Below are 18,588 nucleotides of genomic sequence, written 5' to 3' on the forward strand. Positions count from 1 at the left end.
CCCTTAGACCTCAGCCTGCTGTGACCTATTCACTTCTGTAGGACTGAAAAGGCATCTCCGTCACCCTGTGGAAGTCCTGCAGACCTGGCTGGGTTCTAGGACAGAAGCAGCAGGAAGAGAGGCCCAGAACTTAGAGGGAAAAAAGCCTTTAGAGGTATGGAGATGAGACTTCCAGCCTCCCTCACCAGCCCCGGGGAGATTCCTTAGGAACTTCCCAATCTGGATCTTCCATCAGGGTCTTCCCGCCTCCCTGGAGAGCTGAGCAAAGCCAGCGGGAGATGGGACCGATAATTGCAACTTTAAATAAGGCCAAGTTAACGCTCCCTGCCAGGCCTGGCCCAGGGGACTCTGAGCTGTGGAAGGAGGTAGCAAGAAGGAAGCCCCGGGTGATGCCCAGAATCCCAGCACACTCCAGCTCCCCGGAGAACTCAGACGCGTCACCATCCCTGTCTGGGCGTCAGTTACCACATTCTTCTGATGGGGATCTGTGAAAAGTAGCCTCCGTGGTATCTAGCAGATACTCAGAGGGGCACCAGAGAGGTACACCATGGCCTGAAGTTCACATGCAGTAGCCTGGCCCCACTGCCCACCCCAGAAGTCTCCCTCATTACTGTCCTCAGCAATGTGTGGGCCTCCAGGAGGCAGGGTGATGGACACTGTAGGGTAGCCACAGTGCAGGCTTTAGGTTGAGAATTTCTCATCAGTTCCCCTGAGTGGGTATTTACTACCCCATTTTCCAGAGAAGCCTGTGTGGGAAAGGGAGGCGTCAGGCTCACCCATCAGCCTGAGGGGACTACCCACCATATACCTTAGCCGTGCAAGAGAAGCGCCTGTCTTAGTGGGATGGATGCCCGCATAGGAGGTCCTTGAGTTTCTAGGTCCAGTTTCTCCATCAGAGCAGAAATTCCCAGTGCCAGTGGGTGTGACACCCACCCAACCCCCAGTGCCAGCTGCCTGCTGCCACCACTCCAGAATTCCTAGTGAGGAGGCGCTTCGTTGTAAGGCTGAGAGATGAGGGCAGAGGGCCAGACCTGTCCCATTCAACAGCTGAGCCCATGGTCACTTGCTCATCATCTGATATGGCTCTCCTCATGTCTGGGAGAGACTTGTCTCCTGGTCACATGCATGAACCTGGGCCCACTCCAAATGTAGATCCAGGAAGTGATTTCAGATGTTGGAGGGAGAGCCAGGACCTGGAGGAGGGGTGTCTTGCTCAGTGAGGGAAGACTTCCCGAGGACGACACAATAGGCCGAGTCTTCAAGGCTGATTCAGAATTTTCCCGGGGAAAGTGGTGGACATGCTGGGCAGGGTAAGCAGCATGGGCAGGCACAAGGAGGCCAGAAGGGGGCCTGCTATGTAGAAGAAACTTGAGACCTCTTACGTGGCTTTCCTGCAATAACCCCAACTTCCTAGGCAAGGTAGTGGCAGGAATAGCTGAGCAGAACAGGGGAGTGGGCTTCAGTGTTGGAGGGGGGCACCCTGGGGATTGGGCCAGAGTGCTGTTAGGAGAGGCGCAAATGTCACACTGGTCTTGGTTGCCTGGTAAGGAAACATGTTTTCCTACTATCAGCCGCTTTCAGTTTCCTGGTGCAGGGTGCAGCTTTGAAGAGCATCTCGAAATTTTCTGCCTCCCCCAGGGAGCCCCCTCTACCTTCATGCAAATGCGTCTCCAGCGCAGTCATGACATTTCCTTTGTCAAACTTCACCAGAAGCCAGGAAAGCTCTCCACAGTAGCAGGGTCATGGCCTCTCATGCACCTCTCTGACAGTTCCACAGAGGCCACAAAAGCATCCACAGATATGGTGGACAGATGAGGTAGCCTTATCCCCCCTTACTCCCTCTGCCTGGCAGCAGCCTCCTGCCTCTGGATCAGACCATGCCTGCTTCCCACGCTCTGTGCTGCCGTGCCCAGGCCTGGAACCCACCCTTCCAGTCCCTACCATCTGCTTTAACCATCCCCTGAGACTGTCACAGAAAAGGCTCCTTGGAACAGTGAGAGGAGGTTTGATCACATAATCCAGAAACTAAAATCAATCTCCCTTACCAACTAGGGGGATCTCAGTCTACTAAGTGAGCCCCAATTTGCTTATCTGTAAAATAGGGACCATGACATAGGCTTTGAGGGGTTTGAAGAGGCTTAGATGAATTCTGCATGTTGCCCACAGATAGTGGGTGCTCAGTAAACAGTAGCCATGGTGATGGAGATGCTGGGAATAGGGTGGTCTCTTCCCCACAGCTGACTTGGGAGACCCCTACTCCCATGTCTTGTCACTCAAAGCCTTCTTCATTTCAAGCCCAGAGTCTTCCCAAGCCCTCTCTGCCATCATTAGCTCTTTGTGGCCAGCCATGTCACCACCACCACCACCTTGTTCTAGAAACTCGTGGGGCTGAGTCTGTGCCTGGCATTTCCCCTCTGACCGGTATCACTGCTACGTTGGTGGGAAATGAACAGTAACTGGTGATGGAGACTCAGAGGCTCCTTGTGATGAGACATAACTGAGCAGTTCTCTTGAGAAACTAGCATGCAGGACATCTTGCAGAGCTGGTGGGCCTCACCACCTGACATGCTGGAGCAATTGACAAGAGAGCAGGTGTCAGGGGTGAAGGTCACATGAGTAGAAATGTTCCCTTGGAGGTATCTTATCAATGCACCCATGCTTTGGATGGGCCTGGGGCCTCTCTGCAGCAGGGAGCCATGACGGAGGCGGGGAGCAGGGTGGGGGGGGGCTTCCATGAGGTGCAGTAGGCCCCAGGCATGTCCTGTTCTTACATGAACCAGGCTATCTGGAGGCAGATAGAAGCCAGACCCAAAGGCAGCAGGGCAGAACCGGATGGCAGTCTGAGCAAGGGGCAGAGGCTAAAGATGGGCCGTGGAGCGTGGAAGGTCCTTGATAAATTGAGGATGAGAACCATAAGGAGTTTAGAGTTTGTCCCAGATCATCTGGTGTTTGAAGGATGGTGCTTATTTTTGTTGTTGTTATTATTATTATTATCCTCCAGTACTTAATACTGGCTTGGCACACAGTAGGCTTTTGACAAATGCAGGCTGGCTGGATAGAAGGAGTGGAAAGTAGATGTGTGTGGGTGTGTAAATGAATGATGAGAATGGAAGAATGAAGAGATGAATGGGGAGAGAAAGAGAAGGAGGAGAAGAGATGGATGCAGAGGGATACACTAAGTGAGAGGCTGAATGTGTGGGTAGGTGAGTAAATGGAGTGAGAGGGTGGGTGGGTGAACGTCAAGACAGCAGAATGTGTTCATAAAGGGTTACCTGGAATGGGCGGTTGAGTGGATGCGTATGAGAATGGGTGGGTGCTCTGCTGGATAAGTGAATGGGTGGGTGGACAGGCATGTAAATGGATGCGTGTGCCGGTGGTGGGTGGAAGTTAGGGGACTTTCTCGATGACTGCAAGGATCAGATGATTGGAAAGACAGATGGATATGTGTGTGGGGGTCACTGGTGAATGAATGATCGAAACTAAATCCTGACATGGCTAAATGCCCGACACGTTGCCCAGAAGCAGAGGGGTGCTCCCGGTTCTGAGGTTTGAGTTAATTGCCCTTCACTGGGGGAAACCAGGGCCAATTAGGCAAATAGACCCAGCTCCAGCAGACCCTACAGCAGGCTTGCTAATTGACTTCAACCTCACAGGCCTGGCGTGGACTTCACAGTGGCCTGTGTCATATTGATTTGTAATTTACACTCCGCTCACATCCAGAGGATTTGAGGCGACTTACACGATTAAGCCTGCATGCAGCAGGACAGTTAGATATTAAGTGAGACAGCCATGAGACCACAGAGCATGGAGGATAAAGAGTTACTGGTATGCCTCGGGGCTCTGTGGCTTTCTAGCTGTGTGGTATTAGGTGGGTTTCATAACCTCTCTGAAGCTGTTTTGTGGGAAGGAAGGAGTGGGGAAAGTGATGGGGAATGGATGCCCACTTGGATACTACTACAGGAGCAGCGGGTGGGCGGGTGAATGGGCGGTAGATTATTGGGTGAACAGAATGATAGACAGATGGGTGTTGGTGGGTGGATAGGCAAGTGGGGACAATACTAATTCCACCTCATAGGACATTTTGAGCATGTGTGACAGTTCAGTTCAGTGGTGGGCATGAAGTAAGGGCTCTGAATTGGGTAGTCAACTTTCTGTATCTAACAGCTCCACATCTGTGGATCCAACCAACTGTGCATCTAAAACAACTTTGTGTCTGGTGGCTAGGGAGGCGGCTCAGTTGGTAGAGTGTGCTTGCTTAGCGGGCACAAAGCCCTGCCTGCCTTCCATCCCCAGCGCTGCAGGAAATGGAGTGTGGTGGTGCACGCCTCTGATCCCAGCATTTGGGAGGTAGAGGCAGGAGGATCAGGCGTTTGGGGTCATCCTCAGGTGTAGGGTTAGAGGCCAGACTGGGCTGCATGAAGCCTGCCGTTAAAAAAAAAAAAAAAAAAAAAGATCACTTCTGAACTAATCACATACGGACTGTTTTCTTTGCTCTGGCTCCCCAACAATGAGGTATGATGGTTTCAACAGCCTTCACATTGTCTTCCATATTGTAAATGCAGAGATGACCTCAGGTTCCTGGGAGGAGCCGGTGGGTTCTCTGCAGCCAGCCGCTTTGCTGTTGGATAGAAGGGGCTCTGGCACCTGAGATATGGGTGCCTGTGGGATTCCTGGAACCCAGCCCCTCAGCTGTACAGTGTTTCAGCTGTCTTATTATAACCTGTGAGTGTGTCTGCTGGAAGAAGACGCTAGGCAGCCGGGAGGGTAGTGTGACCCGGGAGGAACCACTGCTGCCTGGGAGGCCCGGATAATGGAGTAGAGGTAAGGCAGGTTTCACAGTGAGGCTGGGTGACTGTAACATCTCCAGCCTCAGCCCTGCCTGCCAGGGGCTTGCAGTCCATTTTAGAGGCTAGTAAGAAAAAAGCTGTCTCAGGGCTGGGTGACACCCCCGTCCGTGATCAGGGGAGCCCTGCGTTCCGCCTCATCAGTGGTGGCATCTCAGAGGAGGTTATATTTGAAGTGGATAGAAAACCATAAGTTTAGGTGCTCTGTACAGACCAGGAGGGCTAGGATCACCTCAGGGGAAACTACGGGGTCTTCAAGACCCACTGCAAATGGAAGCTGTATCCAGGGTGAGGGGCAGAGAGGAGGTGAAAATCATTTTACTTTTTGTTTGTGTTGTCTTTTGGATTTGTTTTTGAGACAGGGTCTCCCTCTGGAGACCTGGGTGGCCTAGAACTCTATGTAGACCAGGCTGGCCTCAAACTCATAGACATCTGCCTGCCTCTGCCTCCTGAGTGTTAACAGTGTGTGTGTCAGAGGGCACCTTGCAGGAGTCGGTTCTCTACCTCCATCACGTGAGGTTCTGGGAACCAAAATCAGGTGGTCAGGCTTGGTGGCAAGTACCTTCACCTGCTGAGCCATTTTGCTGGCCCAACAAAATATTTTAATATTTAGTAACTACCTCATGTAAATGGCTGAGGCCTGGAGTTACCAGGTAACTCTCCATCTAAGCTTTGATCTTGAAACGACCATGAAGGCTAACAGTTCTCCCCCAAGGAGTCGGTCACCTTAAGATCTCTAGATGGAGCAGTAACGGACTCAGTAGGTGCACAGTAATGCCCCCTGCTGAGATGTTAGAATACTCTAGATGTGTGAATTCATTTCAGCCAAAGTGTTGGGAAAAGCTCCAAAGCCATAGGCTGGGATTTAGTTTCTGACTTGCTGTGTGATCCTGGACAAGTCACCTGCCATCTCAGAGTGTAAGTTTCCTCTATGAAACCAGGCTAGTAAAGCCGTCCCTGGGGCTGTTGTGGGAACGAAAGGAACTCTTAATATGTCCAGGCCATCGGTCCCTGCCTCCCTTCCTTCCCTTCCTCAGCAAGCCCTGGTATTCATTTACCGCCCACCCCGCCCCCAGCAACCCCGTCCCAGACCCCCATCCATCATCCTGTCCTTGGCGGAGGTTAAGTGGGTCCCTAAGCAGCGAATCCAAACTCCCCCAAAGCTTGGGCTGCACAATGCGGCCCGCTGTTAGTGAGTAGCCTGGCTGGCCCGCCGGATTGGGTTTCAGCCGGGGCAGCCGGCGCTGGCGGATGCCCAGGCCAGCGGCAGGCAGGCTGGGGACATGGTGCAGGAGCTGGCGTCACAGGGACTCCTCCACCCGGGCCTGAGAAAACACAAGCATGCTCCAGGCAGGCAAGGGCCAGGAGCAGCGTGACAGGGAAGAGTGCAGAGTTGCTACATAAGGATTTTACATTAGCGGGGTCCCCTTTCCGTGAGCCCAAGGGCCAAGCCGGCAAAGCCGGGAAAACAGCGCGATGCCTGCTGGCAGGTTTCACACTAGGAAATCAGAACCTTCCAGGAGCTGGCTCAGGGTTTCTCCAGCATCGTCCCCCAATTGGCCTTACCCTTGGCCAACAACCCTCCCACTCTCAACACAGAGGAGAGGTCTCTGGAAGGCTGGGCAGGCTGATCTGTGTTCAGATCCCAGCTTTGCCTCTTTCTGGCCATGTGACAGTAGACCGGTCTCTGGGACTCTCTGGATTCAGTCTTCTGATTTCTATCATGGGAGATGACAGTGCCAGCTTCCAGAGTGTGTGAGAGCCTAGCACTGAGGGTTCTGGTGGAGGGAATAATTCCCTGTCCTATTTGTGAAGCTACGTGGCCTGGTGGCTTCTGGGATTGGACCCCAAAAGGCCAAATTTTGTCTTGCCTCTTGTCAGCCTTGTAGGATTCCTTGGTCTCTCTGTGCCGCAGTTTCTCCAGAAGTGTGCTCTGGGATAACAGTGAGAGGATACTAATGAAGTAACTGCTAGAGGTGGCCTCCTCAGGCATTAGCTCGCTACCTTTGCTGTGGATTCTGCATGTTACTCAATGCAAGCTGGGCTAATCCTCTTAGCGCTCATGAGGCTGAAGCCAGAGGGTCCTGTTTGAAGATAACCCAGCTCTATATCAAGTTCACAGCCAGGCTGGGACCCATAGCATGATCCTGTCTCAAAAAGAAGGTCTGAAAACAAACAGACTTTGCACCCAGTATACCCTCAGTTCCTCAAAGCCATGAGGGATGTAGAGCAAGGCTTTCTTCGGCCCCATTTTATAGATGAGAAAAATCAAGGCTCAGAGAAGAGACCAGCCCTTGAGTGGTTCTTGGCATCCTCTTGGAATTCTTCATTTGGGCCATGGGAAGAGTATTCTGGCTCCCAGCTACTGATGCTTATGCCTGGCTCCTGACTAGGCTGAGCAATGCCATCCAGGCCTAGATTCAAGTCACCTCAGCCACACCAATGCAAGCAGGTACAACAGGAGCTGTAGGCAGGGCACAGGGCAGTACATGTCCCATGGGGACCCCGGCAGGCTGGCTGGCTGACTAACTGGGCTGTGGGGAGCTGGAGCAAAGGCCCTTGGGTACAGCTACCAGGTGACCTCTCGTCTTTAGCCTCAAGCCCCTGCCACAGCTGGATCCCGACTCTGACTTCCTTTCCTATACCAGGGTTGGTCTGTTACCTAGTGGTTCTCAGGACAGGCCATATGACTACCCTCTCCAGGCATCCTCCATGGCTCCCTGGTGCCTATGGACAAGATCCCAAGTCCTCAGGCCTGCATCCAAGGCCCTTTACATTCCAGCTTCTTCATACATGGCTCCCCCTGCAGCAATGTGTAGCCCTGAGCCCACTGCAAGCTGGGCGTCTATCTCACCGGTATCCAGAATGGCCCAGGGCTGTCCCACCTGTGACTCCGTTGTGCTGAGCCCTCTCCGCCCAGCCCAGTTGCTGCTTCCTCTGAGATGTCTTTCCTGATTCCGTATCCAGAGCTGATTTTCTCACGTGTGACCCAGTTTTCCAGCCTGGACCAACCACTCCCTCTGCTTCTCTCTGCCGTGAGTTCATCTGTCGGGCACGAGTCTGGGTGCTCTTTGAGGCAGGGACCCGTGGGTCGGTCTCTGCATCGAAGACCTTGGCACAGGCTGAAGGAATCAATGTTCACTGAATGACTGTGACTACCCCAGCCAGAGGGGGAGCAGCCAAGGACAGCTGCCAGGAAGAAGGAGAAGGAGCCAAGCTAACAGAGCAGGAAGGGCCACGCATTCCAGGGAGAACATTCTGGAAAAGTCAAGTCATCAAGTCTCAGAGAAGTGTAGTGTCTTCTGCAAGCAGGGGTAACTGGGCCCTTGAGAGTGGAAAAGAAGGCCTGTGGGATAGCTAGCTAACCTGAATGGCAGCGGCGTGGGGTGTGTTTATTGCCAGGCGAGTGTCTGTGGGACACTGTGGGGTGTTAGGGTCACTGACAGGATGTGGCCTTTAGTTTGGTCACCTAGCTGCCCTGTACAGATTCAGTGTATCCACCAGTGCCAGGCTCTCAGTGCTGGGACTATAGTGAAGAGGCAGACATCGCCCACACTCAAAATGAGGGCTCCAAGAGAGCTGGGGATGTGGCTTAACGGGGAGAGTGCTTGCCTAGCATACACCAAGTCCTGGTTTCAATCCTTAGCACCACATAAAACTAGGTATGATGGCCCTTGTCTGCAGTCCCAGCACTTGGGAGGTAGAGACAGAAGGGTCAGAACATAGGGCTACATAGGGAATTTAAACAATGAGAGCTCCAGGAGACATCACATCACTAAAGTTAACAATGATCCATTTTACAGATGTGAAAAAGGAGGTCCAGAGAGGAGAGACCACTTCCTTGTAGTCACACGAGAAAGTGCTGGAGCCAAGGATCTATCTGGGCCATCTGGGCCTCCTCCCCCCTCCTGCCCACTGAGATGGAGAGAATGTACAACACACACACACACACACACACACACACACACACACACACACACACACACATGCATTAGTGATTTTTCTTGTTCTGTGTTGTTTCATTTTTGTGGCTACAGCCCTGGCATCTTAGAAATAACACAGATGTGGAGATGAACAGAAGTGTACCCACACATCCTAGTGTGCTTGTTTTCTCATCTCTGACATCAGCTTCCACATCTGTAAAAGTAGGGTCCCAGGGCACGGACCCTGTAAGCTGTCAGGAGCCTGAAATGGCACTAAAAGACTTGGCCAACCTTTAATATACCGTCAGTGCCTAATGAACGCTCCCTCCTCATGTCCTTGGGACTTACACACGTTAGTGCAGATGAACAGTGTATGTGGCCCTAGAGAATTCCAGGCCAACCTGGGCTTGGGCAGAGCTGGCGAGGCGGGCTGAGGAGCAGGGGGCATACATCTACCCCAGCCTGTGAGCAGGGGCCCTGTGCAGCCACCTCCCGTCGGCCTGATGCTAACGACTTCAGTGTGTCTCCCCTTTTAGCTCAAATATTTCTGAAATGCATACTGCTCATTCACACGTAGCCGGAGGGGCCGGCGGGCCTCCCCAGCCTGTGCAATCAGGGCCTCCTGATTGCTTTCTTCTGTGCAGTCTCCAGGAAGCAGAGGGGGTGCGGTACAGCAGGGCCAGGGCCAAAGCCACTCCCGTGGCCCAAACTTTGTTTTCTCCGGAGGAAACACACTCTGGTTCCAGTTTTTGCCTGATGGCTGAGAACTTGTGGCCTGACTTTCCTCAGCACTCCGCTGGGGTCTTGGTTGATGTCCTTTTGTTTTCAATGGCTCTTCACTCAGTCAAGGCCTGGTAACTGGTCTTCCTGGTTACCAGGAGATGTGGGGGCAGATGCACAGCCGTGTCAAACAGGGGCTGAGCAGGTGACACCAGCGAGGCTGCTGAGGATGTTGGCTGCTGGGCATGGTCCAGTGCAGGGGCTTGGCAAGCTGCTGCCCTTTAGCAAGCAGCGCTGCTCCAACGCAGGCCCAGCCCCCAGAGAGCCTCTCCCACCAGGGTCACCCAGCTGTCTCCACCTCCACCAACTCCCATGAGCCAAGTTCCTCCTCTCCTCCTCGCCTCTGCCTCTGGAGTCCCTCCACCTGGTCCACTGTCATAGTTAGTTTTTGTCAACTTGACACGAACCTGGTCATACTTGGGAAGAGACAACCTTAGTTGAGGAATGCCTCCATCAGATTGGACTGTGGTCATGTCTGTGGGGGCAGTTTTCTTGGTTGCTGATTGATGTGGGAGGGCCCAGCCCGCTGTGGACAGTGCCGTCCCTGGGCTATATGAGGAAGGTAGCTAGCCAAGCCAGTGAGTAGCATTTCTCCATGTTCATACTTACTTCCTGCCTCTAGGATCCTGCCTTGAGTTCTTACTTGGCTTCTGTTGGTGATGGACTGTAACCTGTAAGCCAAATAAAACCTTTCTTCCACTAGTGTAGGTGGAGTTTTCATCATGGTTCTGCAAATAACCACACAGAGACTTTTTTTGGGGGGGTTGTTTGTTTGTTTTTTGAGACAGGGTTTCTCTGTGTAGTTTTGGTGCCTGTCCTGGACCTTGCTCTGTAGACTAGGCTGGCCTCAAACTCACAGAGATCTGCCTGGCTCTGCCTCCTGAGTACTGGGATTAAAGGTGTGCACCAACACCACTTATTATTAATTATAAATGCTTAGCCTATAGCTTAGGCTTGTTACTAATTAGCTCTTACATCTTAAATTAACCCATATTTCTTATCTGTGCTCTACCACATGGCAGTACCTTTTTCAGTGTGGCATGTTCATCTCCTGCTTAGTCTGCTACTGGCTGGCGACTCTGTTCCTCCCTCCCCCCTTTTGCCCGCAAGTCCTGCCTAACCTCTACTTGCCTAGCTATTGGCCAGTCAGCTCTTTTGTTAAACCAATCAGAAGGTGCCTTGGCAAAGACCCATCTTCACAGTGTACAAAAAGATTATTCCATAACACACGAGGTTGGTTTTGGACATTGTTTTATCACAGCAACAGAAAGCAAACTGAAACACCACCCCAGCCCACCCAGAATTGGCTGGCTCCCTTCTAACTGGCTCTCAAGCCTCCATCACGCTTCTCTTCCTCCAGGAAGCCATCCCTACAACCTGGCACCACCACCCCCCATCCTCCCAAACCTACCTCATACATTCTGAGCTATGGTCCTTGTCACGTCCACATGGTGATTAATTATCTGTACCCAGTGACAGCAGTTTCCCTGTATGAGGGATTGCCATCATCACCGAGCACATGAGGGTGAGGTAGACCGGTGGAACCCAGTGGTCCCCAGAGTGTGCGTAGTGAGGTTGTGTTAGGTGACCCATAGACAGACGTTGGCAATTGTAGTTCTCATATTTAGTTTCCTTCTAACGCCAGTGATACTGATTTTCCATTTATAATAAAGAGGTATTTTTTTCCTCTTTAAAATGCACTTAAGAAAAAAAAATCAATTGGAAAGAAAAAAGTAAATGAATCATAGCAATCCGCGCTCGGGTTGGAGGTGGGAAGGCCAATGTCCTGTCTACGTGACAGGTTCCAACTTGCAAGGCTGATGGTGTGGACTCCAGCAGGTGGCATGAGGGGATGTCCCACATGCCGAGCCCATCCTGGGTCCTGGGAATGTGGCTCCCACCCTTTGGGGATGTACAGGCTGATGAGAGGCGTGGTAAACAAGGGAAGGACTCCTGTGGGTCCTGGGTCCTCTCAACACCCTGAGCTGCGGAGCTGTGGGATGAGTGGGCTCACTAGGGCTTTGCTGGGAGGTGACCTGACTCGGCTGTCACTGGGGCAGGTGAAGGCCACGTAGAGAGGAGAGGCTCAGAAGGAGCCGTGCACGTGAGGAGTTGTGCGTAAACTGTGCCACATAGCCTGTGCTCCTCCAGTGCGGCTCGTCCATGGGGTAGGTGGGCCACCTGCAAGTTCCTGAGTCTTTGCTGGCCTCGGTTTTCCTAGTTCTGAAATGGTAACGTATTGTGTACCTCTTGGCATTGTGCAGATATGAGTGAGCTTTTGGCTATTTTGTTTTCAATGTTCATATTTCATTGCCTTTATTTGTCTTGTATGTGAGAGGGTGTGTGTGCCATCACCCACATGTGGAGGTCAGGGGACAACTTTTGGGATCTAGTTATCTTCTTCTACTATGTGGGTCCCCGGGATTAAATTCAAGGTTTTACACTTGGTAGCAAGTACCCTAACCACTGAGCAATCTCCCATGCCTGTTGTTTTGAAAGAAACAGCGTCTCCAGTAGCTCAGGCTAGCCTGGAACTCATTTTGTAGGTGAGGATGACCTTGAACTCCCGATCTTCTGCCCGAATGCTGGGATTAAGGCATGCTCATGACCCTGCCTGGCTTCTGGGTCTTCATGGGGTCTCAGTGAACTTCAGCTTGCTCTCCCTTTGCAGATTTTGGGATTAGAGAGCTGTCTGGGGTACTGTGAGAGGAAGTGCTGGGGAAAGAATTTAGGGTTGTTTTCCTGAGCCCACCCAGTTGCCTGAGGCAAGAACTATGATTTCCAGATTTCCAGGGTATGGAACCTGACTTCTCTGACAGATCTGAGTAGAACAAAGGGAGCTGGGATGCCCCAGGGAAGCAGCCTCAGATGGAGCAGGAGGGGCTCCTTGGAGGTTGTGGCTGTCCAGTGAGGTCTGACACTTGTGAGATGTTGGCAAGCCTTGGCGTCTCTGCAAGGAGGAAAGCTAGGCAGACTGCTCTGGAGGCCTCTGGACCCCACTGCGTTTTATCTAAGAGGCCAGCTCGTGAGTGGTGAGTGGTGAGTGTGCATGGCACTACATGGGCCTGGGAGCCCCATGCTACACCCAAGGCAGCAGTCAGCGCTTAGTCCTTGAGGGCCTGTGGTGTATGGGCTCTGGCTGACAGGTTCCCCTCGTGCTTACCCCCTGTCCATACCCAGAAGGAATTCAGGTGAGGAAAATGGAGCTCTGAAAGACTCAAGTTTAATAGGGTCTGGTTCCACATGCTGATAATCCCAGCTCTTCCGGAACCCAAGACAGGAGGATTTCAAGTTCAAGGCCAGTCTGGGAAACTATTGCAAAACCTTTTAAAATACAAAAAGGCTAGAAATATAGCTTAGTGGTAGAATGCTTGCCTAGTATGTGCAAAGCCCTGGGTTCGGAGAAAGAGGGGGAGGGGGAGGGGAGAGAGAGAGAGAGAGAGAGAGAGAGAGAGAGAGAGAGAGAGAGAGAGAACAAAATTTCAAGGCTAGTCAGCCCAAGAGGAAACCTGTGTTAAAATTGAGGTCTCAGCCAAGCACGGTGTTATATACCTCCATTACTAGTACTTCATAGTCCAAGGCAAGAGGATTGCTGCAAATTCTAGGCCAGCCTGGATGATATAGTGAGTTCGTTTCTTTCTTTCTTTCTTCTTTTTTTTCTTTCTTTCTTTCTTTCTTTCTTTCTTTCTTTCTTTCTTTCTTTCTCTCTTTCTCTCTCTCTCTTTCTCTCTCTCTTTCTCTCTCTCTCTCAGATATTACATTAAAAATTTTTATGTAGTGTGCATGTGATATACATACAGACACACGTGCCATGGTACGTATGTGAGAGTCAAGGACAACTTGTGGGAGTCAGTTCTCTTTCTGTCGAGTGGGTCCTGGGGCTCCAACTCAGACCATCAGGCTTGGTGGCAAGTGCTTTTCCCAGTGGGGTCTTCTCGCCGGTCCCGTACTGAGTTCTAATTCAGCCAGGGTGCGTTCCTGTCACACACACACACAAAAAACTAAAGAAGTCAAGGTCCCTGCCCTGCTCACTTCCCTTTGCACAGGCAAAGGGTAGAAGGGGGTGTTAGAATTAAAAGGCCGGGCTGGAGAGATGGCTCAGAGGTTAAGAGCACTGACTGCTCTTCCAGAGGTCCTGAGTTCAATTCCCAGCAACCACATGGTGGCTCACAACCATCTGTAATGAGATCTGGTGCCCTCTTCTGGCCTGTAGGCATACATGCAGGTAGAACACTGTATACATAATAAATAAATAAATCTTTAAAAAAAAAAAAAAAAGAATTAAAAGGCCAAGGTGGATTTCGGGGGGAACAGACCTGTGCCCCCTCTAGCCAAAGCCCAAGGGGTCACAGTTTCCAGAAAGCTTGTTTAAGGCCAAGCCAGGTGAGGGAGGAGCAGGGTCAGGGCTCCACTTGTGTCCTGCCTGCACCTTCCACTCCCGTTTGGTTCTTTCCTGGAAAGCGGTCGCTCTCTTGTTTATTCTTCTAGCAGTTTCCCACCCCACTTGGCCAGTGGGAAGGGAGGAGAACAGTGTCCAGGGCTTCTGGGGAGCCACATGTAAGCCCTGACTTTTACAGTGTGCCTTGTGGAGTGTCATTCGTACCCCCCTGGGTCCGAGTTTCCATCGTCACTTCCAGCCCCTCCTCCCGCCAAGTTGTAGAATCTTCTAGTACTTTTTCCTTGGGGGTCAGGCCAGGAATCTAGCCAAGGGGTGGGGCCACCTGCTTGGCGGGCTGGCCTCCCATCCGACCCCACTCTGTCCCAGGAGAGGCTCCCCTCTCCCTGCCCCCAGCAGCTGCTTGCAGGGTCCAGGCTGAGAGCCCAGCTTGGCGCGTCTCTGGCTGAGTCCGATGAGAGAAAACAGGTTAAAAGTTCAGCCCTTGTTCTCTCCAGGAAGAAGAATCTGTAGCATTCGAGTGTGTAAAGGAACCTTCTTTCAGCTCCAGAGCTACACAATGGAACTTCCCCCCAATTTGCCATCAAAAGGATGCCCTTGGCACTGGCTCCCACTGTCCCTGGCACCCTCCCCCCCCCCATGGCCCCCTCTCAAGCGCAAGAGGACACAGTGACCACAAACTCGAGCCCCAGGCGGTCATGAGGCTCTTCTGCAGCCTCTCTTGTCAGCTCAGAGGTCTGGCTGGGGTCACCTCCGCCCAGACACTCCTCCCTTTTCCCACCCTCTATCGCCACCGCCCTGCCATAGTTCACACCCTCATGGCCTCCCATTTTGGACCTTCTCTGCCGCCTGGACACTCTCCTGGCCCTGGTGCATCTAGCACAGACCAAATGACTAGTTGTGTCAAGTGCCTGGAAATGTAGATGGTGGGAGGCAAGACACCTGTGTGTCCCAGTCCTTCACCAGCTCTTGAACAGTCTCCCACTGCTCCAGATGCCCTCTTCCCAAAATGAGGCTACTAGGCAAGACCGGGCAAGCACCTCAAATGGTCTGTTTTTCATTTCCTGGAACTCTATGGAGGAAGTGATTAGTGGCCACAGAGTGTAGAGATTGATTAGTGATGCCTGCAGGGGATACAGAGATGGCCACGTAATGGTGGTACTGAATAATGATGCCTGAACCGGGCCCCAACATTGGAGTAGGGTAGTGTGTCTCCTATCATAGGCGGTGTGGAGCTGTGAGCGTCTCTGCCAATTCCCTCATAGTCATTTATATTTATACTCATCTCCATCTCCAGTCTATGAACTGCTCCATAGTAGGGTGTTTTTTAAAAAATAAATATTTATTATGAGTATGTGTGTATATATGCACATGCATGATGGGGCTAATCCATGACCCTACGGGCATGTTAGAGGGCAATTTTGTGGCGTTGGCTCTCTGCTTCCACCTTTGTGTGGGTTCTAGAGATTGAACTCCCCTCATTTGACAAGCGCCTTTCCCTGCTGAGCCAGCCACCTCACTGGCCTCCTGCACATGGGTCATTGCTCTCTCTCTTGCAGTACCCAGGCCAGTGCCTGGTATATAACGGGTGTTGAGATGTGTTTGTTGAATGAATGCTTGAAAGCATCTGTGTAAATCCACTCAAGATGTGACAGTTCAGGTCAGTTTTGACAGCCCTTGGTAGGAAAGGACTAGTAGGGAAGGATACTGACTCTGATCTGCAAGGGCCCGTGGATCTCCTTCACTTTCAGCTGTGTGGCTTTTCCCTCATCAGCTACTGGTTCTGACACTGGTTTGAGTCTCTGGGACCCCATAGAGCAAGTGGCAAGCACACTCTGAAGTCTGTTCTTAACTCCCCTCTTCAGGGCTCCATCCTGGGGTGGAGGTGGCTGAGCACTGGAGGAGGGACTCCAGGATGAGACATGGTATAAGGAATGACTACTGGAGAAGAGGGAGGGTACCTGTCCTGAGGCCAGTAAGGCAAATGCTGGGTCCGCAGAGGTTGAAGAGGGACCTCCTCCAAGGCTGTCATTCCAGTGTCTGAGAATTTGATATAAACTGAAAAGCAAATAGATACTTGAATTTTGATGTAAAATTTTGAGGAATTGGTGGTGGACCCTCTGAAACACCTAAGAGAGAATCCTAGATTAAGATCCTCCACCAGCCCATGTGGTGGTGGCTCATACTTTTAATCCCAGCACTTGGGTGGTAGAGGCAGGTGATCTCTGAGTTCGAGGCCAGCCTGGTCTACAGAGCGAGTTCCAGGACAGCCAGGGCTACACAGAGAAACTCTAAGTAGAAAAAACAAACAACACTCTCCCCCCGCAAAAAAAGACCCTCCACCAGGAAGGGAGGGGCAAGATAGTGAGATGTGGTTAGTTGGAGGATGGGGATGACCACAGAGAGAGGGGTGTAACAGAAAAATGGACTCTTAACAGTCGGCTAGGCTTTTGGAGTAAGGGGGAATGTGAAGCTCGAGGCTGGATCTATAGGACAAGTAGTCTGGAGGACTGAGGAAATGCTGTAAGGAAGAACCTGGAGGGGTGGGATCCCAGGGTCAGCAGAGTAACTGCCAGCGCTGGGAAGTGGGGCGGGCGGTGACTCTTTGCTCTTCCCACAGAAACACTGATGGATTCTACCACGGCGACGGCTGAGCTGGGCTGGATGGTGCATCCCCCATCAGGGGTGAGTTCTGGTCCCTCAAACCCTGCTTGGCTGGCTCCCAGCATGCCTCAGAGTCTGATGCCTCACACATCCCCTCACATCCCAGCCCCTTTCCTCTCTTAAGGGCCAAGCCTCTCACATCTCACCCTCCCCATCCCACTCACCCTTGATTGAGTACCCGTTCCCATGACAACATGTGGACACTTTGGCCTTTATCCCATAGAATTCCCCAGGGGAGGCCGAGACGTAGATACTCACACGGTGCCCATTTCAGGAGAGAGAAGTATATGATTCTGTTCTGGGCCAGAGACCACACCAGGGACCTTTTACATGCCATCTCCAATACAGAAACTCAGAGATATAGCCACCTGCCGGGGCCTGATAACCTCTAATGAAGGGGTTCAGGGTTGTTTGATTGTGGTTCAGTTTTTGGTGCTTGGGGATCAGACCCAGGACCTCATACAAATATTCTACCACTGAGCTGTACCCCACCTGGGGCCCAGGTTTGTATCAGGGACCAACTCCTCACCACCCCAACTCTGAATCTCCATAGTACAAGGATCCCCTGAGTGTACATCCCTGGGTTCTTTTATGTTTGTTTTGAGAAAGGGTCTCATGTGTCGCAGGCTAGCTGTAAACTAGCTGTGTAACTAAGGATAACATTGACCTTCTGCTCTTCCTGCCGCTACTTCCTGGATGTTGTGATTACAGGTGTGCACCACCAGAATCGGTTCCGTTCAGTGCTAGGGATGGAGCCCAGGGTGGTGTGCGTGCTAGGCAAGCACTCTAGCAGCTGAGCTACATACATCCCCAGCCCTTCCCTGAGTTCTTATCGCATCCCTTGGATAGAGTCTGAGCCCATCTCTGCCCCCAGTATCCTGAGAGAAAGACGAGAATGGACCTTCCTGTCTCTCCCTAGCATTGTCCCAATTCCACCTGTCAGCTGAGACCGTGGGTAACCTCTTTGCATTTCTGACTCTGGTTTCTTTACCTGAGAAACAGTGGTCTTCCCCACTGCTACTGAAGGTTTCCCTCAGAGTATGACACAGAGGTTATCATGGGCTGGTCCCCAATAGAGAGTAGCTATAATCATCATCATCATCATCATCATCATCATCATCATCATCACCACCATCAGTTTTAGTATTCATTCTCCCGTGGTCTCTGGGGAGGCCCTGGACTCTACAGCCCATCCCCCCTTCCCACTCCAGTCTTCCAAGGGGACTCAGCTGCAGCCCTAGGGATCCATACCCACCCCCCTCAGGCCTCGCTCTCAATAGGCAGGGCCCCAGGGTCAGGCTTCTTTCTGTGGCTCTTTCTTGTCACCAATTTTCCATCTGCGAAAACTGCTGGGCCCGCGGCCCCACCCTGCCAGTAATGAGGCCAGGCTGGGCTGCAGGGCCCCCGGACGCAATTATTTGGGGTGTTTGGGCTGCAGGGCCTCCGCATGTTAATTAGAGAGAGGGGAGAAAGGCAGAGCGTTCTAATTAAGTGCTCTAATTAAGTTCTGAGGAAGAGCAGCGGTTGTAACAAGGGGCTGACTTTGTCACATGGTGCCACCAAAAGGAAAAAAAAATTAAATGTGATGTAGGGAGCTTCAGAGTCGCCATTGAGGTAGAGGCTGGGCCAGGGAGCTCTGGCTCTGGCTTTCCAATGTACATGCACCTTTCACAGCGTGTAGCTCCCTCCAAGTCCTACACAGCATGGTCCTGAAAGAACAGTCACTGACATCTCCATGATCATCCGCCATCCCCATGGTCCCATTTAGCAAATGGGGAACTCAAGGCCCAGAGAGTGGAGAGGAATTGCCCAAGATCATGCAACATGTTAACAGTGCTTATTCTGAGGCAATATGGACAATCCTGGGAACAGGACCAAGACTCTGTGACTTGAGTCAAGTGGCCTCACTTGTTTGGTCTCATCTCCCTCTTCTGCAAAATGGAGCTCACATGCTATATGTGAGAATCACGACAAAGAATGA

The 18,588-nt window shown here is 51.9% G+C and overlaps 1 protein-coding gene across 5 annotated transcripts in view; it reads left to right on the forward strand.

Moving 5' to 3' along the window:
- Positions 1-18,588, forward strand: part of Ephb2 (EPH receptor B2) — a 189,765-nt gene that overhangs the window by 46,647 nt on the left and 124,530 nt on the right. For all 5 annotated transcript variants that reach the window (XM_052716354.1, XM_052716355.1, XM_052716356.1 and 2 more), the window contains exon 2: positions 16,564-16,628. In XM_052716354.1, the coding sequence (XP_052572314.1) occupies positions 16,564-16,628 (65 nt within the window). The remainder of the gene's footprint in view (positions 1-16,563; positions 16,629-18,588) is intronic.

This window comes from Peromyscus californicus, unplaced genomic scaffold (genome assembly GCF_007827085.1).
Source record: "Peromyscus californicus insignis strain IS unplaced genomic scaffold, ASM782708v3 Scaffold_5__1_contigs__length_169319896, whole genome shotgun sequence".
NCBI classification, from domain to species: Eukaryota; Metazoa; Chordata; class Mammalia; order Rodentia; family Cricetidae; genus Peromyscus; species Peromyscus californicus.